This window comes from Pungitius pungitius, chromosome 18 (assembly GCF_949316345.1).
Source record: "Pungitius pungitius chromosome 18, fPunPun2.1, whole genome shotgun sequence".
NCBI classification, from domain to species: Eukaryota; Metazoa; Chordata; class Actinopteri; order Perciformes; family Gasterosteidae; genus Pungitius; species Pungitius pungitius.
The window spans coordinates 4,869,579-4,894,341 of NC_084917.1; the positions used below are offsets into that span (position 1 = coordinate 4,869,579).

Below are 24,763 nucleotides of genomic sequence, written 5' to 3' on the forward strand. Positions count from 1 at the left end.
TGTAGCTTTGAGACCTAATATTCATAATCACATGGGGGCATCATTTGAGCTTCTGTGGAAGTTTTTAGGTAAATGGTAATAAAATTAAACATGTAACCAAAAATATGCCAAAATACCAAAAGAATCGCACCTATGGTCAAAAACACTGGTGCCAATGGCTTGCTAATAACGGGCCTAATTACTTAGTACAACCTTACAGGGCTACATAAAGTCAATTAGGAAACTACTACTACAAAATAAAGGCAGCTACTTCAGAATAAAGGCACACCTCAAATTTTCAGAACAGTTAGTATGAGTGTGACGGATCTGCCGTGAGCCTTAGAAAATCGAATTAAGTCCATTGCCACAAAACAGGGAACAAAGTGGTCTTCGATTGTAACCGTTTTTATTAAATCTTGCCTACGCAAGATAAAAGGTGAACAAGCCTCATTAGAGGGGAAAAAAAGATGAAAAGATCATTTTCCATTCAGGTTACCTCGTGGGAAAAATCCAGTTTACAAAAAAGATATACTGGTGCTTAAGCCTCTCAAACTAACAGAGGACAAACTCCAACACCACCTTTTCAAGGGTACAATAAAAAACGAATCCAAGACAAAAATATACTGAATTTATAAGAGGTGGCCAGCACCATGAAAACCAAAAAGGGGGAGAGAAAACAATACCATTTTTCGCAACAGTAACACAAAGCCTGGAATGAACACAATACCTTTAACTAAATTTAGAGCCATGGATAGAAAATTAAAAAAAAAATAATGATATTAAACCAAATCACCTTGATCAAGACATCACATTGGCCAATGTTCCCAAAGTTGGTACAGTCCAATTTCCTTTAGAATTCCCATAGAGCAGATCAACTTCCGGTTCCAAGCTCTTTGTCACCCAGCTGGTCCATTCCCACAGCACACCAGGTACTAAACATTTCAAATTAGCTCATCTACAAAATTAACTTTGTTTTGATAAATCACATTTTAACTGGTTTTAATGTTTTAACCTTACGCCAAAAAACTAAGCCCGTGCACTGACTCAGTACAATGACAAATAAAGGTGTTAAACCAAACCCTTATAATGATGTCCTTTTATTTATTAATCAATGCAAAGATGCATGTATACGATTTGTGAGGCTTAAATCCCGGCCGCCAACCAACATTCACGGATAACATCTACAACTAGAGTCTCTTGGTAAACTAAGTGGTGGAAAACCAAAGAGCAGCTGAGCCCGGAAGTGTCGCATCCAGAAGATACAGGATGATGCCTCTATTGAGTAAATGCTCTGCACTAACCCTTCAGATTCCAAATCTGAGTATTAGACCACCCTACAAACGGAAGGAATTCAATTTAGGAATTTCTCGGAATGGAATCCTAAGGGGAGGAGAAAAAAAAAAGGGCCACTGCTAGACAATATAATAGGAGACAACGGAGGTTATGTACTTGGAGTCTTGGATGTTGGGCCTTAGTTTCGGGTCCAGGACAGTGATTCCTTGCATTCAGTAGTGCTAGTGTTGGCCGGTTGGACGCATGCGATTAGCAACTAAAAACACGCCACGCTGCTTCGTTGTGGAAACTGAAAAATCTACGTTGTTTTATTTATAGATTCTTATACCAGCACCAGACTATGCCTACAACATACATGATGCATGTGATAAACAAGTACATTGGTTTTCCCTTTATTGCATTGTGCTCCTTTTTTGGTCACATGGGGGCGATATAACTCCAGCTGTGTTGTATGGCACCAAGACAAAGAGGAAAGCATTACAGTACAGACACTTTGCTTATACACAACATTTATTTCTCAATTGCATTTTTTTTGTTATACATCAAAAGTCTTTCACTGAACATTTAAAGGTGTAACGTTTTTTTTTCTGATCATCCATAGTGTAAGAATATAACAGGAAATGGCCATTTGTTCATAAATCTGTGAGGCATAAACACATAAAGTATAGAAACTAATTCTAGAAAAGGATACGTTTTCACTTAATGATTATATTTTAACCTGAAGGCGTCAGAAAGGTCGCCAGCCGGTTAATAATTCAGATGGTGGAAAGTTCTCCAGTGGAAAAGGCCGCCGTGACACTCAAGTTTTGATCCCACACGGGTTACAATTTCTCATAAATGGGTGTAAAATGTAACCAATGGAAAAAGTCAAATCTGCTTTTGCTTCAGAAGCCAGTTGGTAATTACATTTTTACTGTGAGCAGAAATACAAAACACTTTTTTGGGGATGCTTGGCTTTTTGATCTGATGATAAAAGTGCGTTTAACGACAAACATCAGAGGTATATTTAGATTGAAAAGAACTCTACTTTCCGTTGTAATCTTTTCCCTTGGTTGATCCATTTAAAATTCTTTAAACGAGTGAAAAATGAAAACTGCCAACACACTGTGTGGCCTCAAGTGAGACTGTCCAACTGAAAGGTGGCTTTGAAGGGTCGGACAACATGTCAAGTAAAATCAATGATTTTTACAGGCCACAAATGCTGCATCACATGCAAATTTCAGTTTTTTTTATTTTTTATTGTTCCATACAAGCACTGCTTTCAGGATGTTCATTTTTTTTGTATCAATAAAAATAGAAATAAATGCCTATTTGTTGAAAAGGCAGCACACGCATCCTCATGCTCTCCTGGTCAGCTTTGGAGGGAGTCCCAACACCATCATCAAAAGCTGAAGGTAGGCGTCGGTGAAGTCTCCCATCAACCCCCCCCCCCCCCGTGCGCCCCCTTGTGAGAAGTGGCGCTGGGGGCCTCCGTGTCAAAAGGGTGGTCCACCTGGGCCGAGGACCACGTCAACAAGCAGACTCAGCCGACACAAGTGAAGCTCACGGCGTCTTCTCGCAGCTCAGTGGCCGTCACAGCTTTCCTGTGGAGGTAAAAACAGTCGCATTGTACAAGAGGAGGTAAAGATGTGACTAAGAGATGCTCAGCCTGGTTGTGGACCTCTGAATCGTTGCCCAGCTCTCCAGTTTCATTAGAAATGTAAATAATTAAACAGAAATGATGATTCAATCTGAACTTCAGGCTTAAGTCTACCATTTGGAATCTTGCATTGAGGGAGCTTGCATGTTTTTCTGGTGACAGACTGGATCAGACTCAAACTTTCCTGTAGTTTTTGTCCAAAACTAGTTTGTTCCGGTTTATATTTGGAAGAACACGTTACCAATCCTTTTGAAAAAAAGAACATAAAAGGGTTATGTTACCATGAACACCATTTTTAGCTGAATGGGGTTAATGGATCAAGTAGTGATCAGATAATGAGTTAATTGTGATAGCTAAAAGTAGTTTAACAAAATGACAAGCCATTCCTGCAGCTTTTGGGTTAATAGGTGTGTGTTTTTCTTTCTTCTTTCAAACCTCAAAATAATTCATTCAGAATAAAGCAGAACAGTTAATTTGCTGAATACTAAAACACTATTTCATGGAATATCAATCAGCTGGGTTCCCAATTTTTTGCCCCCAATAAACCTCGACACTTCTCTACTGCTGAAATAAATAAATAAAACAGCAGTGAGCTCTTAACTATTCGCCAAAAGCCAAACACGCAGGGCTGGATTAAACGGGTGCACATGATGCAAGTGGACCTGGACAAATGCACAATAACCATTAGGACGGTCTGCAGGAGACACACCAGCACGCATGCACATAGACCTACCCTGGCCTTTTCCCATCTTTTGAGCAGTTGCTCATGCTCTGAGAGTGCACCTCTCCACTGGTTCAAATCCCTGGACGGAACGCTCTCCTCATCTGTCAAATAACAACGGTCTTTTATGGACACCAAGGCAGTGGCATTGCTGAAACCAATCCTATGCGCACCGTTCCCTCTCCCCGCGGGGGCTTACTCCTCGACCCTTCTTGCTTTCAATGCTCAAATAAACTTAAAGAGAGAGACAAGTCGAGACCCCCTTGGACATTCTCACAGCCACACGAGCTCCAGGGTCCAGGTACCTCCGATGGGGAGGCGGAGGTCCACCTCAGACTTGTCACCTCCCGTGGCGGCCTCTGCGACACAGCGGTAATGGTAGGAACCGGTAGGACCCGTTAGCGGCCCCCCTTGGAGCCAGCTGCTCACTAGCACCTCCCCCGGGCCCACGGGCCGGCGGTTCTCCCGCACGTGGGTGTCCAGGACGTGTCCGTTTACGAGCCAGTGAATGTGGAGATCGCTGGGACCTGAAGGACAGAACAGGACTTTGTGTTCATCCCCCACAACCCCCACCTCCCCCCCCATGCCGATGGTCGAGACACTGACACGCCACACATGCCGTGATGTGGGAACACCGGCCTCTGGTAGGTCTGTTCATGGAGAGCAAGTTTAGCACTGTGACTGATATATATATATATATATATAGTGTGTACATGCAATGTGTAAGTAGGCCTGATCAGAGCATCTTCAGGTTTAGTCACACAGAAATCGTGTCATTTGATTTCGTCACTGATATTTTGTCATTTATATTTTCAGTACATGCAACAGGGGTCGACATTTAAAAAAAACCTAAAAATGTAACAAAATAAGGCAGTGTTGAAAACGTTTGACAAGATTTATTTATCCTCCCTACCAAGAGAAACGTCCCCTAATTATATACATCCTCAAATGGTATTTTTCCAAATATACAACTATATTTACACTTGCTTACAGGCACAAATATATTGAGATGTAAGACAAAAGTCCACAAGACGACCCTCGATGGAAAAAAAAAAAGAGGATCTTTTTCAATATTTCACAGGTTTCCACATCAGACATGTTACATAATGCTATAAACAAAACTGTACCTTTCATTCACATCGAGTTGTGAGACAACCAGATTTCTGAGAGGTTTTTCAACATTCACTAAAGGTACCTCACCAGACGGACACGATTAGTTCTCCACTACACCTTGAAGCAAAGGACAGATCCAGAAACACACACACACAAACAGTCCCGGTTAGGTCACGTTTGGGAAATGGGAACATGCAACGTGCAGAAAGAAAAAGACGAAAGCGGGAAATGGGGAGGGTTAAAAAAAAAAAAAAAAAAGGTGAGATGGAGCTCGGGTCCGGGAGGTGCGAGGCGAGTCACACCACTCACCCAACGCCAGGCAGAAGAGCAGGAAGGCCTCCTGGGCATGAACCCCCCAGGCCTGGTCCTTCAGCAGGGGAGGCAACAGTCTCACACTCTCTGCCTCCCGGCTCTCCACTATGTGGTGCGTGGTGGAGGAAGAGCAAGAGGAGGAGGAGGAGGAGGAGGAGGAGGAGGAGGAAGGGAGGGCAGAGGGCGTGCTATTTCCAGAGGAGGACAGAGGAGATGAAGTGTTGACGGGAGAGGAGACTGCGAGAGGGAGGGAGTGATGGGAAAAGAGAGTATTGAGGAAAACGGGAAATCTAAACAAGAGGCGACATGCAACACACACACACAAGAGGAGGAACAATGGGTCGGGATAACAAAAAATAATTGTAATAAATAAATAAAGAGTGAGAATGATATTACCACAACTACAACTCGTCTTAAATAATAATTCTCTGAAAAATTTCTAAAAATGAATTGAACTTAATTGAAGAATAATAATAAAAGAGTATTTTTTCGTTTAAACTGTTTTCGGGGCTGATGTCTGACATCGTCGAGCATGACGTCATGGTGAACAGACTCATGTTATCAACAGAGCACAAGCAAAAATGAGTAGAGGTTAATAGAAAAAAGGACCACCGAGTTGTGTAGGAATGTCTTCTTCACAGGGGGGGGGGGGGGGGGGGGGGGGGGAATACAGGAAAACTGTAGTCCCTCCAAAACAACTGGACACAAAACAGTGGTTTGATTATTGTTTCAAGCATTATTCTATCCTGCTGGACGTCGCTGGTCCACACGAATTATTTCTTCTCTCTCTCCCTCGGACCTTCAAAGCCGACAATGGCGCCGACGTACCAGGTGAACACCAAACAAAGCAAAGCTTCCCTGAGAAATCACTGGAATGTTGAAGCATTGACCAGAGTCCATTGGTCTGAATGTCGCTCCAAAAAAAAGAAAAGAAAAAAAAAAAATTCGAATACTTCAAGAGACTATTTTCCTCTGCGCCTGTACAAAAGACTCCAATTTGGAAAACATCAAGGTAACTTTACCAATTTGGTAAACAATGTTTCCAATTTGGAATTTAAGGAATAGCGTTCCTGCGCTGAGACGGTGCAGCTCCAGTGAATAGTTTTTTATTATTATTATTTTAGCTTTTATGATCAGAAACCCCCAGAACGGACAGGAAGTGAAATCTCTACCGGCAAGCGCGGGGGGGGGGTGGGGGGGGGGCGCTGCTACGCGCTGCCTTTCATGTAAGCGGAAAACCACCCGTGAGCCGTGGAAAGACGCAGCGACAGAGTGTCGAGTGTCGGGGAGGAGAGGCCTCCGGGCTAGCAGGAGGGGGTCTCGTCCGCGTCCGCGAACTCGATGGGCTGAAATTCGCAGTCGACGTCGAAGGGCTTCTCCTGCGACGGGCTGTCGCCTGCGGGGGGGCGGGACGGGATCTGACCATTGCCGCACTCGGGCTCCGTCTCGTAGCCGGTGTCGCGCAGCGCCCGCAGGCTCTGAGCGGCCTGCCCGCCGTTCCGCGTCGGCGCCTCCGTCATGTGGATCTTCTCGCCGACGCCGACGGCGGCGGACTCCATCAGGCCCGCCTCGCACGCCAAATACGTGGCCTGATTGGCGCTCTTGTGGCTGCCCAGCAGGGCGGCTCGCAGCCGCAGGCAGGGCGCCGGGAGGTACTGCATGTAGCAGTTGTACGCCAGCGCGGCCAGAAAGAGGAGGAAGAACAGCAGGAAGAGGAAGAGGAGGGCGGTGCTGTTGTTGTGCTGCAAGTACTCGGCCGCCGGGTCGCGGCTCTCGGGGGGCGGGGCGTCGGCGCTCGGGGGAAGTCGCTGCTTGGGCTGGAACTTGGTCGTGCTGCTGCTGGGCGGCGGCGTTAGTGAGGAGTCAGTTTGGGGCGGGGAGGTGAGTCGGACCGCGGCTGTGAAGCTGGGGGGGGCGAGGCCCGGCGTTAGTAGGGCTCCGTCTGTCTCACCGTTACTCTTGGCCGCGCGCACGCTCGGCCTCCCCTCTCCAGCCTCGGCGGCGAAGGTCGCCTGGCGCGGAGGCGGCGGCGGCGGCGGGAGATCCAGGGCGAGGACGTAGCCGGCCAGGAGGCGGCTGAAGTTCTTCCCGGCGGCCGGGGCCCATTCCACCGACCAGCACTCGTATCGACCTTGATCCTCCGGAGCCACGCTGTAGATGAGGAGGCCGTTTTCGCCGATGAGGTGGAAGCGGGAGGCCTCGGTGAGGGCCGAGTCGTTGGCCTTCCACATCACCTGCGCCAGGTTGGAGTGACCCAGGCACGGCAGCTCGGCGGAGCTGCCCGGTTTCACCGCCACGCGCCGGAAGTTCTGAGACGGACTCACTACTGCAAGATACAAAGATGCAGGGGACGCCATGACTTGAGAGGTGTGGCGTGCTCACAACGCATCAGAGAGGACAATCGCACAACGTTGTTCGTATCTCGGACGTCTAGAATTGTCATCGACCCAACTTCACTTTTGCCTCGAGGATTAGCTGTTATCATGACGATAAGTATGCAGTGTTTGCTGTTATGCTTCTTTAGTAGGCGGCATGTGAGCATGTTGTCCCCTACCTGTCGGGCACTTGCTTGCGTCACCGTTCAGGCTCTGGATAAGCTCGCTGGGGAAAAAAAACAAAAAAACAAAAACACGCGTTACCTTGATAGCAATCTAAAATATGCACACACTCTGAAATAAGAGATAACTTTGAGGAGAAAGCCGGTCCAACTGGATGGAGACTTTTGTTCCCCCCGTGCTGTGATGCTGGAGCGTACTGCCGCTGTGTAGAAACAGAAGATTCACCTTTGGCTCAGAGCGTCAAAGATATTGACACAGGCAGCAGCTTGAGGGTCCCAGGCACAGTACGGGTCCCGAGACAGGACGCAGTCAGCGCAGGGCGCATAGCGGCCACAGAAGGCTGTGGGGGACTGGACTACACCCGAGTCTGAACCGGCGTACAGGGACCGCGTCTGTGGAGGCACAAAGGTTGTTAACAAATACTTAGAAAGAGTGCACAACGAATTATAGAACAACTTAGAATTTACTATTGCTTCGCCACTGTGAACCCTACGCAACAATATAAAGAAAATCACTGAAAAAAGAAGATAAAAGGCAGGTTGCCTATAAAGGTTTCTGTATCGATGCTGTGTATTTCTGACCTCGGAGGACAGCAGCAGGTTCTTGATGGACTCGGAGTTCTTCAGGAGCTGGATCTCCTCCACAATGTGCACGTCTCCTTCATACACCACTGACTTGTGCAGGACTCCCTTATCTAAAGCAAACAAAATATTAGAATACAGAACGTACTGATCTGGTATCAGCAACTAGTTTAATCCATTTCATGTGTATTTAAATGAATAATGGCAGTAAATACATGTGAGGACTGTGATCAGCACCAGGCTCTAATAGACTAAAAAAGTGTATTTATAACAAACTGAAGTTGGTTTTGTGCTTACCTGTTCCAGTGAAGATGACGTCATAGATGTTCCCGTCGAGCGCACGGACCCTCTCCACAACTATCTGCGTGTAGTTGACGTCCTTGGTGATGAGGCGAGGCCCGTTGCCGATGGGCAGGACGGGGTCCTCCAGCAGGGGGTGGTCCTTAACAAACTGGAGGGTCTTGTCCGGCAGGTGGAGCGAGCTGCTGATGTTCTGCCGCCGCATCAGGTTGTTAATACACTGGTGGAGCAAAACGCGCAGGGCAGGAGGCGTTAAATAACTTGTTCTTGTGACTTACATTCACATCATTTGTCTGTCAACAAAAACAAAGTCAAATACGCCGAGCTCCGTCATACTTGTTGGAGCCGTGTGAAAGGTACTCACTGCTCCAGGACGAGGAGAAGGAGTGACGCCGTTGTCCCGGACCCACTTGGTGTGGGAGTGCCCCACCGTGGCCTTCTGCATGAACTTGCCCTTGGAGAAGACTTCTTCCACAGCGGTCATGTTGTAAGCGCACACTGCGGACAAGCCCACGTTACCCCTGGGGAGCAACGAGGAGGAGGAGGAGGATGATGGAGGAGGAAAGAAGAGCAGCGAGTTTAAGGACCTGCCTGATATCAAAACATTGTCCTTTTCTGATTCCCCCTCCTAAAGATCTTCAAATCACTGACCACTGGGAGGTGAAGACCCCGTAGATGACGGTGTCCCTCCAGTCCGCCCCCTTCAGGATGAAGACATCGTGCACCACGTTGAAAACAAAGTTGAGCTCCGGCATGGAGCACACCAGCTTGGCTTTCAGGAAGGACGTCCACTTCTTCTGCAGGGTGCGCTGCCCCCCGAGGTCGCCCTGTGAAGAGACCATTTGATTATCAAGACTAAAGACAGTAGCTCTTTGTAGCAAAGATGCAAATACAACATTAATTTTCAGATAGTGTTATATGAATTTCCCTGTCCAGTGGTGATATGAGAGGAAAACCTTCAAAAATACACATCAAGATATTTGAAACTGCCATTGTTGTATAGAAATCCATGAATTATTCTTGATACAAATGGTCTCACAAAGAGTTATGCGAAGGTATAATTTACTAACAGACTAACAGGGTTTGAACCAAGATACGAGCTCAGGTTACAGATTCCCGATAACAAGAGGAAGGACGCGCTGACGAAGGCGGCAGGTGGATCCGGGGCTAAACAGGGATGCCGCTGGCATGTGCAGATGGTGCGTGACGCGGACTGACCTTACAGACGCGCGCCACCCTGGGGATCAGCAGCTTGCCAAAGAATTCATACTCCACTGACACCTCAGTGAAGAAGTAGTAGATCTTGTCGTCCTCGCCGTCCACCCGGTTTCCCCCGTCGCCGATCACGTCCGCAAAAACAAAACTGGGCTCTGCGGGGGGAAAACGGATGAGAGAAAATCACTAATAAAAAAGGAGCGCACGGGAAGGAGGATTGATCCGCTATTGTGAAAGGCTCGTTGCGTAACTTCTCCTCCTCCTCCTCCTCCTCAAAAACTGACGCGGCAGATCAGCAAATCAAGACCTCTTGAGAGTTTGATCTGGACAAACAGTCGAGTAAAGAAAAGTCCTCATCGCGACGCTTCTCCATCAACCATCCACTTTAATGACATCAAACCAAGACGTTCCCTCACCGTTGAGCCATGATGTGGAGTACTCGGTCCTCAGCAGGGACTGGGATGGAGAGTATCTGGAAATAATGGGCTCACTGCCTAAGAAGTTATAAGCCGTCCCCGAGTAGAGCTCTCCATCTGATAGAAAAGGCAGGGAAGGAAAAGAAAAACAGCCATTTATTGTGTGGCACGTTTATTGGCCACCTCCCAAAATAAGGGGCTGACAACCGACACGAGCTCTTGGTGAAGTGAACTCAAACCGGGCCCCGGACTTACCGACCATGACCGTAGTGAAGCTCTGCGACGGGTCGAAGGAGCACTTCCCCCGGCCGTCTTCAGGCCGCCCGTCCAACGAAAAGTCAGCGAGCTTCTGCGGAGGCGAAGGTCAAGATAACGTGTTTTTTTGTTGAAGGGTTGCAGCGTTTATTTCTGCGGTGTGAGTGTGTGTGTCGCCCCCCCCGGGGTCAAGGAGGGAGTGCGCGTGGACCTACCAAGTAGTCGCACTGAGGCTGAAAGGCGTGCGTGCCGCAGACATACAGTCGCTCATCGTCCACGACTTGGAGGACTCTTATGTAGTTCAGGCAATCTCTCTGGGGGAACGTTGGGAAAGACAAATGTTCAAAACACACTCGCTTTGGCACTAGAAAGAGTGATAATTAATAATTATTATTAATGGACAAACCTCTTTTGATTTTCCCTTTTGCGTGCACATCATCATGGGTTTTTCCGCAACTGTCCATTGAGCCTTGAGATGATTTATACACGTTTTCTTTTTAAATCACTATTGAAATTCAACATGTTCTTATCTTGTTATATATCTCATTTGTATGTTTGGTACCTTGTTGTATTTGACGGTGACGTTCTTCTTGCTGAGCTCAAAGACGGCCTCCCTGGCTCCCACATACAGCGCATCTCTTTTCTCACTCAGCAACAACGTGGAGTAGTTGAAGATCTCCGGCTCCGAAAACTCCATCAGATCCAAATCTGGCCACCAAAGCACTGGATTCAACGCTTAGCGCTTTACGCCCCGACAAGAACTTCTTATCAATCGCTCGCACTGAATAGCATTTGAAGTTGCATGTGACCTTGCAGTGTCAAACCCTCAAAGAATTACCACCTAACCCCCGAACTCTGTCAGAGGTGCGGGGGTGGGGGTGGGGGTGGGGGGGGGGGGCTTTTTATGTAGATGGCAGCGTGCGAACAGAACATCCGCCTGACGGATATTGACGGAGTTTCAATTTAAATCAGCACAGTTTCAAATAAGCATCTATATTGAATTTTATACTTTTCTGTATTAATGTAATTTGTCTAAAAACATGATTACTTCAGTAATCGTTTATTAAGGAATAATATTTTTTTTTTCTTTATTCGTTTCAGCTCTGTGTCTCTCGTCATCGTCATCTCTTCATTCCTCTGATATACTATATAGTGCATTTCCATTTCCTTATCGATATAATGCACACAGAAGGACATGGAGTCTCACCTTGGTGTCTCCAGGAGGTTCGAGGCACGGCGTGGGGTCCGTGAGTGGAGACCTCAAGGAGCAGCCCCAGAAACACTCCCAGCACGCCAAACCCCATGTTGGACTCCGATGGCTTCGGAAGCGTGAAGTTTCCTCTGCGACACAAAAGAGTAGAAACGATAAAAATGTAGAAATGACAAAGTGAATACTCAACAGGGATGTAGACACGTGTGGGCGCACTGACAGGCGGAAATCTTACTGTGCTGCACACGCTCGCTTGTAAAAAAGGGAAGGCATCAAAACCACTTCCACTTTCACACCGAAAGCTGCCAGGACTGATTCATCCTCTTTTGTGTCGTTAGTATAGCCAACACGCACTGTTGAATAAAATCAGCGGGAGCAGATTATTTAAAAGCATGAGCACTCCCACGTTTTTAAAAGCATGTGTGGAATGCATGATGTCACGCCTTCCAATCAACCCCAGTTGGATAACACCTTTGGGTTTTGGACAGCTACATTATGATGGATATTTTTCCCCACTAAGCAAAACATGGACATTTTAAATAATGAATGCATCCATTGAGAAGACATTCTGAAAATTAACCTGCAGCACATGGCGAGTTCCCGCAACTAACACAACACGCTCAACAGCATAAAACCCGCTGTTTGTTCAATGGGTGCGTCTGAACTCTATTGACAGTGCGGTTTGTGGGTCTGTTGTGACCACTGTGTGACACTTCAGATAAGGCTGGCGTGCGCCGTCGCGCTACACCTCGGGACGAAGAAACCCCCGCCCCCCCTTTAAAAAAAGTAAAAAATAAAATAAGTATTGATCCTGCGTATCCGCCGGCGACAGGGAGGACGAAGATGGGATTTGTGCAGCTTTGCGGTGGCTTTGTCTCGTGACAGCGCTCCCCCGGTACATTTACCCAGGATGCACCTGACCCGGACATTCGGGCAGGTCTAGAATTTATCCTGCTCCACCTCAGGAGGTCCATGCTTTCACATTTCAATTATGGGCTTAAGTTGTCTCGTTGCATTTGTTTTTAAAACTAGGGATTGGATATTTGTAGCAGTAACAAAGAATCTTGACATTGTATGAAATATTAAACAATGTCACGGTTCTCATTAACAGGGCTTTATCTTGAAATCTCTTTTGGATCCGTGATGTAGGCGATTTAGTTATTATGACCAACAACATTTTGGTGCTTTCTGACACTTGTTTTTAGCTAAAACACTGACCTTCTCTGGTTAACCAAAAAGTGGCCTGTTTTACGTCAGCAGAAAAGCCAGATAGGAGGGGGGGGGGGGGGGGGAGGGGGAAGCTCATGCTTTAAAGCTTAAGATAAATATTAAAATAAATCTCTAAATCTGTTCTCAATCCTGTTTGTAATACACGAAAGGTTGGCCAAATTTACTGCAAAGCAGAGCACATGCTGAATAACCGTGAGGTCTGTAAATCCATTCTGACGTGGGGCGGAGGAGCGATTTCTCTTTCAACACTAGAACAATGAAACGGCGTCGCCTCGGACGGTGATTAACTGACACCAATTAAACTGTAACAACGGGGCTTCCTGCTCTTCCTGGCCGTGGGGCGTGTCGGCAACAGGCCTTTCTGTGGATCACAGATTAAGTGGGCTTTTTTTTGGGGTGGATAACGGAGGCGACGCTGAAGGCCCGGTGCCGTGACACAAGGCAGGTGGCTCAGGCCGTCCTGTGGGGAAGTAAGGCGAGCTGCCACAGAAGCTGGTCATTCTGGTTTGGCTTAAGGGCCGCGCGGCACGCATCCGCACAACAGGGGGCGGGGCCGGTCACACGGTGACGGGAATGAAAAAAGGTTATCGGATGTCTGGTGAGACGAGGAGATGACAAACTTTTAGCAGTGTCACTGTGAATTGGGTTGAATTTGCATTTCGGGTTCTGAAAAGAAGTATCTCCGCTAAAAAGGTTGGCCCCAAAGAAAGCGCAGTGAATAAAAGATGGAGTCCTACATGGGGACTGCAAAGCCCTTCTACTCCTTCACCGGGTCACTTGTCCTCATTTTAAGCTTTCAGACCAAACATTAAAGAACAAATACTTCAACAATAGGACGAATAAATCATTGTCAAGCACATTTCAACTGACCTCGTAGCACCAATGTGGCTCATCACCCTCAAATGTAGGTTAGTAATGAGTTACAAAGCCGAGGGGGAGATATATCATTTGGCACGGCACGTTTCAGACAACAATCAACGGGGGCCACTACAGCCACAGGAAAAAAGATAATTGATTATTGATGTGGTTGTAAATAGGAATAAATCACCCCAGAGCCGTGACCCCGCTGACACTGGGATTGTTGGGGGGGTATTTTTCTGTGGAGCGTTTCCACCGACTAGATCTGGCAACGGTGGAATTCCGGCTTCAGCCCGAGCCGAGCACTCGAGCACTCTGCCAAAGAGAGGGGTCAAACACACAAGGACCTATTGTTTACTGAAGACGAGGGTAGCCTCCACTCCGATCCACTCCAACCCCCCCATCGCATGCACATCATCACCGCAGAGCCGGCAACAATGAACAGAGAGAGAGGATCACTCCTCCCTCTCATCCTCTTCTTTTACAGTCTCGTCAATCCCCCCCCCCCGAGCCGAGGCAGTGTTCCCAAAAGGTCGCGCAAACCCATGAGATCTGGAAGCGCCCAATCCGGGGGGGGGGGGGGGGTCACCGTCCACCTCTCACCGCGGAGCCTCTGGCGCGTCGGGACGGCTTTTCGTGTCCCAACGAAAGAAAATAGAAAGCCGTGCCTCCGTCAAATCTCTTTTTCAAAGAAAGAAAAAAAAAAAAAACTGGCTGTGGGAGTCGGTGCTCCAGCAGCAGAAAAGGGGCAAACTGGCCGCTACCCGGCGCTGCGGAGAGATTTAGAGGTGTGTGTGAGACTGTGACCACGCTGGCAGGTCTCTTTGAGCCCTTTGTGTCCCGGGCTCGGCTCCTTTGGCCCGTCGGGGAGGTTGACACCTGCTCGGGGCAATGGGGGGGGGGGGGGGGGGGGATTTGATGTCTTCATGCGGCCCGGACAAATCCTGAGGTGTGTGTCGAACCCGCTCGTTACGATAAATCACTGTGTAAATACATTTAAAAAAAAAAAAAGGTCCAAAGGTCGCAAGACGTACCTTCAATAAAAGGTAGAACTCATTCCCTCTGCCGGGTGCAGATAAAACGCAGAGTCAAATTTAGACGCTGCATAGAATGTCCGCAGTCGACAGTGAGAACTATAACAAACTACAATATGGAAAAAGCAACAAAAAAAAAACCAATTCCAGTTATCCAGTGTTGCATAACCCATCCCTCCGTCTCCATTACATCTGGAACGCTTTGGTGGAACACCAGCAAATTGACTTTCTGGAAATTTCCAGAAGATCTTTAACAATCTCGTTGTGATTCAAAAAGCACATTTGATTTTGTTGCTTTTTGTGGAAAGAATGTCTCTTTTGGCATTAAAAGTAGCTGCTTCACACCTCCATGCCAAGCCTAGAACTGGAAGCAACAAGACTAGTAATTTAATCCTCATTTGCTGACATTCTATAGACCAAATTATTAATGGATCGAGTTAAATGCAACCTTTCCTCTAACCTCCTCCCACATACATTTAAGTACATATGGATATATTTGCATCCACGACATGTGGGTAAATGATTAGACTAGGGCTCGTCAGTAATCGCATGCCTTGCCTTTCATCAGAATATACACATCAATTTGTTTCAGTGTCGTGCAGCGTTAGTGCTCCTCTTTGCACACGGCACTCAGACCTCCTACAATATTTTGTTGTTTTGTGGGTTATTTGGAGTCGGGCCTGTGTGAGAAAGTAAAATGAGCAGGAGGGCCTTCACTCGAGACAAAACACAGAGACCGCGTGTGATGACACACTGATGGGGACAGATGTGCGCTTCAGTGTAATTCGTAGATTAATGGAGCTTGGCCGTAGATGAGGGAAGGACTGTGCCTACACCATCAAATGCCATCAAATCCCTCTTTTGAGACCAGTCAGGGGTCCGAGAGCCCGTCCTAAAGTACTGCCAGCAGCATCATAGTTTGGGGGGTGAGCTGGGGGGGGGGGGGGGTTTAGCCACGGACGGATCAAATGTTTTCGACATCTCCGGCATTGAAAGCCGAGGCTTTGCAGTCTCCCGGTGTGGCGACTTTTCATTTAACCTCTTCTTCTGCCTCGTCTTGCCTCGTACATTTACTACTTTTTGCATTTTTATTGAAGTCTTCAGTCCCGGGCCGACCACATAAAATGGATCTATTTAGCTCCCCTTGACTCAACTACCACCTGTAAATGTGTGGTGCTCACCCTACTTCTCAATTGTTTACTTTAGTAAAAATAGATCAACACTCTGGGAGCAGTTCAACCCTGCAGGTGCGGCAGGAAGCAAAGTTTTTAAAAAGCCAGTTCAGGGCTCAGCAGCATTATTCATTAACTCACGTCTACACTGAAGATGACGATGAGGGGAGTGGGGGGGGGGGGGGGGGGGCTCATTTCTGTTGGTGCAGTGCTGGCTGCTGAAACGACTTCTGGTCGTATTGCAATGAGGTCGCAGAAGCCGAAATGTAGGTAAACCATTAATGACAACCCGAAGGTCTAAACTGAGTAAAAGAGCTTGTGCGACGGCAACACTATACAGGGGGGGGCGACGTTAAATAGAAACCCTCTCTATGTAATTACTCGTCGTAGGGGCCCCTGCTGAGCTCGCATGTCGGCCCAAAGCGGCCACAGCAAAGGCAAATGAGGGGTCAGGTCCAGTAAAGGGTATATTTAGTCAGCCCGACGGCGAGCTTTTTCAAAAACAACACGCCCTTTTCCCCCGGGTCACGTGGCTCCGGAGGACCTGAAAAACGTCTCCATAAAAAAAAAAAAAGCCATGCAGGCGAGTGAAGTGAGCCAACTGGAGGCTCGAGGGCTGCTGTGTGGTGTTCCCCATCCAGAGTACCCGTGCCTCTCTACCCCGACGGGATCAAAAGGAAGTGAATGGTGATTAGCTTTTAATCAGCATTCACTTTTTCCTTTAATTAAAAGGCCATTAAGGCCCAACTCCTTTTAGACAAACAGTGCTTTTTTTTGGGTGCAAAATGCCAACATTACCAAGTGGAAAAAACAATATTTCTTCCAAAGCAAATGCGTGTTTTAGTCTTCTTTTGGGGTGAATACGGGTGCAGCCTGCAGCTTGGGGGTCACATGGATGTCAGTAGACTCTCAGTAGAGTCATGAAACTTTCACTTGATGCAGTTTCCTCGGGCCTGCTGTGATGCCAGCGAGGCCTTGGGGCGTGTAATGCGGGACTATTTTGGGAACCCGTGAAAGCCCAGCTGAAGTCCTTGTGGTCACAAGTTGGTGAATGGCAATCACATCGGTGGTAGGTTTTCATTTGATCCAAGGGCAGGTGACTTCAGCTCCCAGAGTGGAATAGATGGAGGCTAGCGCTCTAAGTCATGTGATGTGGAACCTAAATATCTGACCATGATTGCTTGTTGTTTGTCACATTGCGAAGATTTTAGCGATTTTTTGTTGCACTGGTGAAACATTAACCATTATGATAAATAAAAGGAACAAAAACTGGCTCATAAATGACAGTTACGAGGCTTTCCCACCAGTCACAGGACATCTGAAGGAAACTTTCCTTCTTTCTGCCTTTAAAGGAGGATCCCTTTCCCTTCTGCTTTTCTCTCAGCAGGCACCGATTTCATGCTGGTAATTTCGGCCCGGCGGAGACAAAAAGCTCCTTTGGAGGACTGTGTGAAAACTCATCTCATCACCCACAGGCTACCGCATCACCCACTGCGTGTCCTCCTGAACTTGGCATACCGGGAGATAAAACACTAATTTCACCGTTTCAGAGAGCGGATGAACAACACAAAGCCGGGCTGGAAAATTTATAACCCTTGACACACTGTTTTTCTCGTGATCTGGCCCGGCCGATTTAGGGCACGCTTCCGTTCCAAATAACTAGAGGTATTTAACGAAATTAGGTCACTCTGAATTCAAGCAGCTGAATAAGCAAAATATGTTGAATGAATAGAATTCATTTAGAATATAAGAAATAAATGCCTCTGCAGCACTGAGGGAAGTATTGGTCCCTTGAATACAAGAGTTGGTGAGTAAAGTTTATGTTGCTAAGCTATTTTAGCGTTTCTCTTACTTTATATAAATAGTCCAACATAATCAACAACGCCAAATAATAACACAATAAGCTACTCTCATTGGTATTGGAAGTACGGTTTGGTAACAAGTGAAGGTAGAACGCCAGAAAACGTTTTAATTCATTACTCTCCCCGTTTGTTTTGTTGCCCTGAAAGCCCAGTGAAGCTTCAGCATTTGGAGAAAGCTCAACAGGCGAGCGGTGCCTGGTTACGGTTGCTAAGCAATGATTGGACAAATCACAGTTTGGTGGTGGGGGGGGTGGTTTGTGGAAGCAGGCAGCTGCGTGCATGCGCGTCGTGCATGCCACTGTGAAACATCATCGGCAGACACAACGTCCAACGCGGCTTTGCATCCAAGCAGATGAGAAGACGACCACCACAAGGTAAAAAGAAGGAAACACAGAAACACACGAGGCAAAGGACAAAGGGACTGAGGAAAAAGGATCATTGGTGAGGGGGGATTTCGGGGGGGGGAGTTGAGGTGTGGTGAGGTCGGGGGAGGGTTTCACACAAGCACCAAAGCCAAGCGGAATCAGATCAAAGGTGGATTGCCCAGGTGTGGTCACATGCAGGGGGGGGGGGGGGGTAACCAAAAGGACCAAAAAGAAAAGGAGCAGAGCCCTGGGGTAGTCACGGGGGGAGGGCGGGCGCCGGGAGAAGCATTCAGCATTCGCGTTGAAGCATGCGACACCCGTGAGCAGCCCGGGTGTCGCTCTGCACAGCAAAAGGGGGAGGAGTAGAGTTTCTGACCTGTGGCTCCTTACAAGACGCGCCGCTCTTCCTCTGGAGAGAATTATAAAATCCTCAAGCTATGGAGGGGGGGGGGGGGGGGGAAGAAGACAGAAAGATCAGACATGGTAGTTGAGTGGAGCCTGTGCCTACATGGGAGAGGAAGCAGCGTGTGTGTGTGTGTGTGGTTAGTTGTCTAGACCATGGTTAGGCACATGTGAAAAAAAATCAATGTAAACACATGTTGCACAACACAATTCACATGAAAAACATCCACAAGGACAACTGAATGGCGAGCAGCCAAATGACTGACAGGGTGCCAACAGCGTCAGAGAAACCTGAGGCTCGTGACTGATTGTATTCATTTCCTCTTACACCTTTTTTTTAAACTTTTTGGTCTGGCTGTCCTTTTTTGTCATACACACATGTAAAGCTCCGTCGTGTCTGTGGATCGACCAGATGCAGATTAAATGAAGACCACCCCCCCCCCCCCCCCCCACTCCAACCACTTCCATAAACACTCTTACTTACTTACTTACTTCTCTGTAAGGGCTAAACCCCATGAGAGGTCAGCTGTGGCCAGGCCTTAAATCTGCACAACTTTTACTATAAAATAAGCAATGTAATAGTGGAATGCAGAGAAGCGGTGCATTGCGCATTGCGCATTGGCTGGTTATGTTCAGCTGTCCATTGTCAGCTTCGCACTCCATAGCTGCCTTTTTTTCAAAAAATGTTCCAAAGATATTCAGCGTACTGTACACTGAATGATAAACAAACCCTTAACTCCTCACATATGAAAAAGGCATGAAGCAGGAACCAGCAAGTGTCTGGAAAAAAATCCAAAACCCAATGTCCCAAAAGTCCCAAAATCTGGAAAAACATCCTATAAACATCGATTAAAAGTCTAACACTCAAGAAACCCGCTAATCTGTTAAGAAGCGGATTTAGAAAAAAAAAAAAGGGTGTCATGGCCTTGAGTGTTTTACATTTTTCGCAGCATCAGCACTGGAGTGGCGCATCACTAATGAACGAGAACAAAGACGTCAGGGAATCATCTGCACACAAAAAAACAAAAACAAGATTTCATAAGTCAACTCGTCTAGTGCAGGAAAAGCAGAAATCTTCTGTGCCCTCGTGACAGATGGTTGGACCCCCATTCACAGCACTTTGCAGTCCGTTCCCTTAGACTGCTTCCCTGAGCAAAATGAAAACCTTTACAAGGGGGCTGAATACATTCTCCCTGCACAAGTGGACAGCCTTTATTCCCGCAGTCCACTACAATCCAACTCTGTTTGAGTGGAAAACATGGGCTTACACGTTTACTCTGCCTGAGACTTTCTGGTACTTTAAGAAAGTCCAGAAAGTCCCTTTAACCAGGGAATAGGTCACCAATTATCTCCACGTCGAAAATTAATTCCTTTAAATTTACCCCCCGGAATAAAGAAAGATTAACAAAAGTAGCACTTTTCCCAGAACAAGCAGACAAATCTTCCAAACAATTCAATTCAGGTCAACCCCGATAGGCAGATTCATTAGCATTTGCTTGCAGGGTGGGGGGTAAGCTACTGTAATGCAGACCCCCCCCCCCCCACACACACCCCAGCCCCCGCTCTGCTGTATAAAAGAATAATCAGATTATGCTAAGCAGACATGATGCACACCACACTGCAAACCCCGGGGAGGTAACTTACAAAAAATCTAATCTAGACGGGACATAACAAAGTGTTCTCGGACCGCAGGATCCTGCGATATTCCTGGAGATCAAGGTCAAGAGCCACGCTCGAATGCCGCAGTGCAGCCCCCCTCGACATGCACAATGCCATCCCCATCTCCCGCCAGACGGTCCCATTCTCCGATCACTTCCGAACTCAAGAAGAAAAAGAAACACACATGCAAAAAAAGCCCCGAATACGTGACAGAGCGAGTCCCCCCCCTCCCCATACGCCCTCTTCTGACAGCGTCAATGGACCGCTGGGAGAAGATGACAGTTGCGCAGGGATTGATGAGCCGTGGGCCAAAGGGCGCGGCTCCACATCCGCGCGGAAGCACTTTGACTCGGGCCTCCGTCGACTCGCACAATAACCCGCGTGACAGCCGACGCAGGCTTCAGCAGTGGGCCCTCGAGGCCCAGTGACACCTTCACGGGTCTCAATTCACGGGCCCCTGGGAGCCGGGCCCTCGGTGACACGGCGGTATCGAGGGGGCACCCAGAGGAAGTGGGGATGTCACGGGTCTGGATTTTTTTTTTTGTCGACGAGTTCATGTGAAAGAGGAACGGGAAAAGCTGGCCCTTTGAGGACTCTTCAAGCCAGAACAAAACTTAATAGGCCATACTTGAGAATCCCAGCCGAGGGGAAACACACTGACAGGAGGGGGCTACTGAGCTGAAGGAAATCACTCTTCCTGATCTCATGATCAGCACAACTCACTATCTCTTATCTGTGACAATTAGGAAGTGTCCAGTTGAATCCTCTTTTTCCGGCTGAGCTCTGAAGCAGGTTTCCATTTTTTTTAAGGAGAATAAACCACCCATGCAGGTGCATCGGCTCACTGCACAACAGCTGCACAACAGGTGACCCTCGACCACCACGTCTGATCTGGTGTGAATGCGTTCAAAAGGGCTGTTTACTCCCAAGGGTGCAACTTGTAACTTATCCCCCGGGGGGGGATTTAACAGGTTAATAAGTAAACTACGCGATGCAGCTCTGTGCAAGTGACATTTAGAAAGCATTTAACTGCTTTCTCATGTGGCTGAGGCTTCACACTCCCTGGAGACAGACATGGATACACACACACACACACACACGTGGGACATTGACTGACACGGATACCCAAGAGACTCCCCTCCCCACACACACACACACACATCTGTGCATCCATCCTTACTGTCCCTGCGACAAACAACCCAGGTCTCTGACAGGGCTGTCAGCGTACACCACCACAGGTGGGGGAGGGACGGAAAATGAGAGGGACCGAGGGAAGAGAGAGAAAACAGGGCTCGCCATTAGAGAGGATGTTCGACCGTGAAAATCCATACAGTGGTCGAGGAGGGAGGACAAAGGACAGGGGGAGAGATGAGGAGGATTCTCCTTAGGCCAAAACAAGGATGGAATCGTTGTTTAAAGACACACAAGTGCGGTTAGTTTTTTTTACCTTTAATAAGCTCAAACGGCAGGAATGTGTTTTGGACTAAAGTGGCGTTATATTCACACTGTCGCACCCCCCCGACTTTCATACATAATGCAATACAGTAAAACCCTGGCGCCGATCGCTTTGACGGAAGCACAAAAAAAAGAGAACTGAGAAATGCCAGTTCATTTAAATTCTGGTTGATGGAGGGTGCTGCACACACACACACACACACACACACACACACACACACACACAAAGAGGATTAACGCCTTGCATTTCAACAGAAGGAATCCCTGTCTACAAGTAGGAAGAAAATCTGGCTTTAGAAAACTGAGCATCCTGGTACAAAAGGAGGCTGAACTCAAAAGTCCTGTAATTGAAACGTTCATTTTTTTTTTTGGAGAAATCATCGACAGGCAGCATCGGCACGGACAACATGGACACATTCTTAATATAGCGAGACGTCAGAAAGCAGTGAATGTGTTGCGCTTGTTGTCGATGGTGTGTAGTGCGTCTCTGGGAATACTGACTGGAATGCACACAATCTACAGGAATGCCCACCGATATCCCGCTATGTGTAAATGTTTGCTAATGAGTGGACCAGAGGGGGGAAAAAAGGGAAGCATTTGTGAGTGTGTGTGTGTCTTAGAGAGAGAATAAATAGCCGTGGTCTTCGGCCTTTGTATGAATCTTAAGTAGTCCCATGTTGAGGGAGGCTTTGTTCACTGCCACCGCTGGGGGGTGCGGGGGGGGGGCACGTCCTCCAACTTTTCCCCTCACTTCCTTTTGGCGTAACATTTATCATTCTTTCCCGACGAACAATCATCGCACAACGTGGCCCGAGCCGCTATATCGCACAAAAAAAAAAAAAAAAAAAAACCTACCGCCCCCCTATCCTGGTTGCTCGGATACCTTTCATCCAGCGGGACAGCTCGTCAACAACATCATCACTTACTTAGAAACTCCTGACCTTCACTTTGCTTCGGCCCAGCTGAGCCTAGTTAGGAAAAAAAATAAAATACTGCTAGAGCTTTTTTCAAAATAAAGCTTCTAAGGACAGATTCTTTTTTCTTTTTTTCTTCCTGTTTGCCTTTCATGTTGCGTCCAAAACAGTTTTAACACTTCCAAGCCTAGAATTCTGGAAATGAAAAGCAACAACCTTCTAATTTGCAAGAGAAGTTCCCTCTGGGGCAAATATAGCATTACCCAGCTCCACAAAGAATCACGACATTTTATACAGACATTATATAGTGTGCTGGTGTTAGTCATGGGGAACCACCCTGAGTCATAGGAAGGTCCGAGAGAGTCACCGGATCGCCCGCTTCCGCTCTCCCTCCCAGAGGGCTACACAGGTGCAGCCGTGATAAGTGAAGAGATGACGGAGGTAGCGGTGATTCCCATCCACCTCATTTAATGTGACGACACCACCATGGAAACTTGTAGTGTTATGTGTAGACATAAAAGTCCTGCAAAAGCGCACTTTATCCCCCCGTTATTTAAGTATCTGCAAACGACCGGCTTCTCTGGTTTTGATAGAGGTGAAACTCTCTTTCCATACCCCCCCCACCCCCCTCCTCCTCCTCCTCCTCCCACCCCGTCCAGTTTGTGAGGCTCAAGCACACAATAGGCCCGGCCTTGTTTGGCCTTCCCCATGTGTTTGTGCCTATCCCTTTCAGCTGACTGATTCTGCACCATTTATTCCGCTTATTATGAACACTGACAGCGGATTACTTTGCTTACTGCACCTAAATCCCCCCCCCCCCCACAAGTTTGATCAAATCCAAGAAATGCTGAACTGGGACACAAAGGCAAACTCAACAAAAGGGACAAAAAGAGATAGGGAGCATAGAGAACGAGTCCAAATGAAAAAGGGTCAGGAAAGGGAAAAGCGGAGGAAGAGGGGACCCAACAAAAGGCTCAGAGCCCTTTAAATGACGGTTTTGTCAGAGAAATAAAGAGCAACTAACAGCAGCAGAAACATACCGGCGCAGGGAACAAGAATGCAAATCAGCCCCGATGCAAATGTCATACGTCGCCAGGGGAAAAACAGACGCTCAGTCTTTATACAACCCCCCCCCCCTCCTAACACGACACACTTCTCTCTGTGCTACCAGAACCCCCATTCTCCTCCACCCACGGCTGTGCTGAAAAAACAACCACAATTTTTTTTTTTTTTTTTTAAGACCCCAGGAGACAGTCTAGTGCAGAGCGAGAGCAGTGCAACCACGAGAGACGAGACGACATCATCTGCTTACCTCACAAAGGGGTCACAGAGGGAGTACAGTGGGCTCTTTACACCAGCGCAACACAAGCACACCTTTGAAAAAGAGATAAACCACTTACTTCTCCGTCATGGCGTCGGCCAGCGAATACTGATGCATTAATGCTCCTTTTCACTTTTCACCACGCAGTGGGAGACGGTCGGGGGAGAGGCCCGGGAGCAAACGTCGCGATGTCAGCCTGCAGGAGAAGCACGAAGGCAACGAAAGAGTCAAATCATCGCTTCAGGAAGCAGGCAAATAGCGTCCGTATTGTTTTGGTTTCATTCATCAGAATTTGTTGGAAAAAAAAAAATAGAGAGAGAAAGAGCCCCTAAGATATAGACAGTATAAGAGGCATCATAAATAATCATCTGAAGAGGAGGAACTAGGAGATGTTTGTTCCATGTGAGGATGAATCTTCTTTCTTTATCGTGTGATGACAGAAGTCTGCAACACAATGGGCCCCATATTTGCAGAAGTTGCAGAAATTGTTAATATTTTGTAAGTAGGTCAGGTGCCATGATGATGATTCAATGCTCTCTGGTGAGAAACAAATACTGCGATGGTAACCGCACGTCTTTGGGACAAAAGAAGTCCCCCCCCCCCCCCCCCCCCATGCAGGCCCAGGACTGCAGCTCACTTTGCAAACAAGCCTCACTTGCTCTCAATTAGCCCAGCGAGTCCCCGTCTCTCCAGCTTTCCTCGGGGGGGTGTGGATACTGTCACCATAGTTACCGAGGCGGGCTGGCGAGCAAAACCCGAAAGCGTGCACCGCCGAGGAAACGGGACGGACGCGCTCACAGGTGAAGAAGGAGGCACCGCGTGACCCGAGGAGCCGCTTTAGGACGAGCACAGCTGGCGAGGTCCAGTCATCAATGGAAAGACGACACAAGAGCATGGAA

General features: G+C 47.6%; 1 protein-coding gene across 8 annotated transcripts in view; it reads right to left on the reverse strand.

The window, feature by feature from the left end:
• Window positions 1–1,740: 1,740 nt before the first annotated feature.
• Window positions 1,741–24,763, reverse strand: part of sema4d (sema domain, immunoglobulin domain (Ig), transmembrane domain (TM) and short cytoplasmic domain, (semaphorin) 4D) — a 28,706-nt gene continuing 5,683 nt past the window's right edge. For 3 of the 8 annotated variants that reach the window (XM_037484757.2, XM_037484758.2, XM_037484759.2), the window contains exons 2-16: window positions 23,944–24,060; window positions 11,590–11,723; window positions 10,945–11,090; window positions 10,789–10,851; window positions 10,598–10,696; window positions 10,383–10,476; window positions 10,128–10,244; window positions 9,715–9,866; window positions 9,148–9,323; window positions 8,861–9,017; window positions 8,494–8,716; window positions 8,197–8,309; window positions 7,841–8,007; window positions 7,612–7,658; window positions 5,704–7,383 (exon numbers count right to left, since the gene is read on the reverse strand). In XM_037484757.2, coding sequence (XP_037340654.2) covers window positions 6,362–7,383; window positions 7,612–7,658; window positions 7,841–8,007; window positions 8,197–8,309; window positions 8,494–8,716; window positions 8,861–9,017; window positions 9,148–9,323; window positions 9,715–9,866; window positions 10,128–10,244; window positions 10,383–10,476; window positions 10,598–10,696; window positions 10,789–10,851; window positions 10,945–11,090; window positions 11,590–11,723; window positions 23,944–23,981 — 2,748 coding nt within the window. In that variant the 5' untranslated portion in view covers window positions 23,982–24,060 and the 3' untranslated portion in view covers window positions 5,704–6,361. Of the gene's footprint in view, window positions 2,856–3,644; window positions 3,737–3,937; window positions 4,160–4,513; window positions 4,857–5,054; window positions 5,295–5,703; window positions 7,384–7,611; window positions 7,659–7,840; window positions 8,008–8,196; window positions 8,310–8,493; window positions 8,717–8,860; window positions 9,018–9,147; window positions 9,324–9,714; window positions 9,867–10,127; window positions 10,245–10,382; window positions 10,477–10,597; window positions 10,697–10,788; window positions 10,852–10,944; window positions 11,091–11,589; window positions 11,724–18,489; window positions 18,549–23,943; window positions 24,061–24,763 lie in introns of those variants that run through there. The other 5 variants (XM_037484763.2, XM_037484766.2, XM_037484765.2 and 2 more) reach the window with 5 other exon arrangements.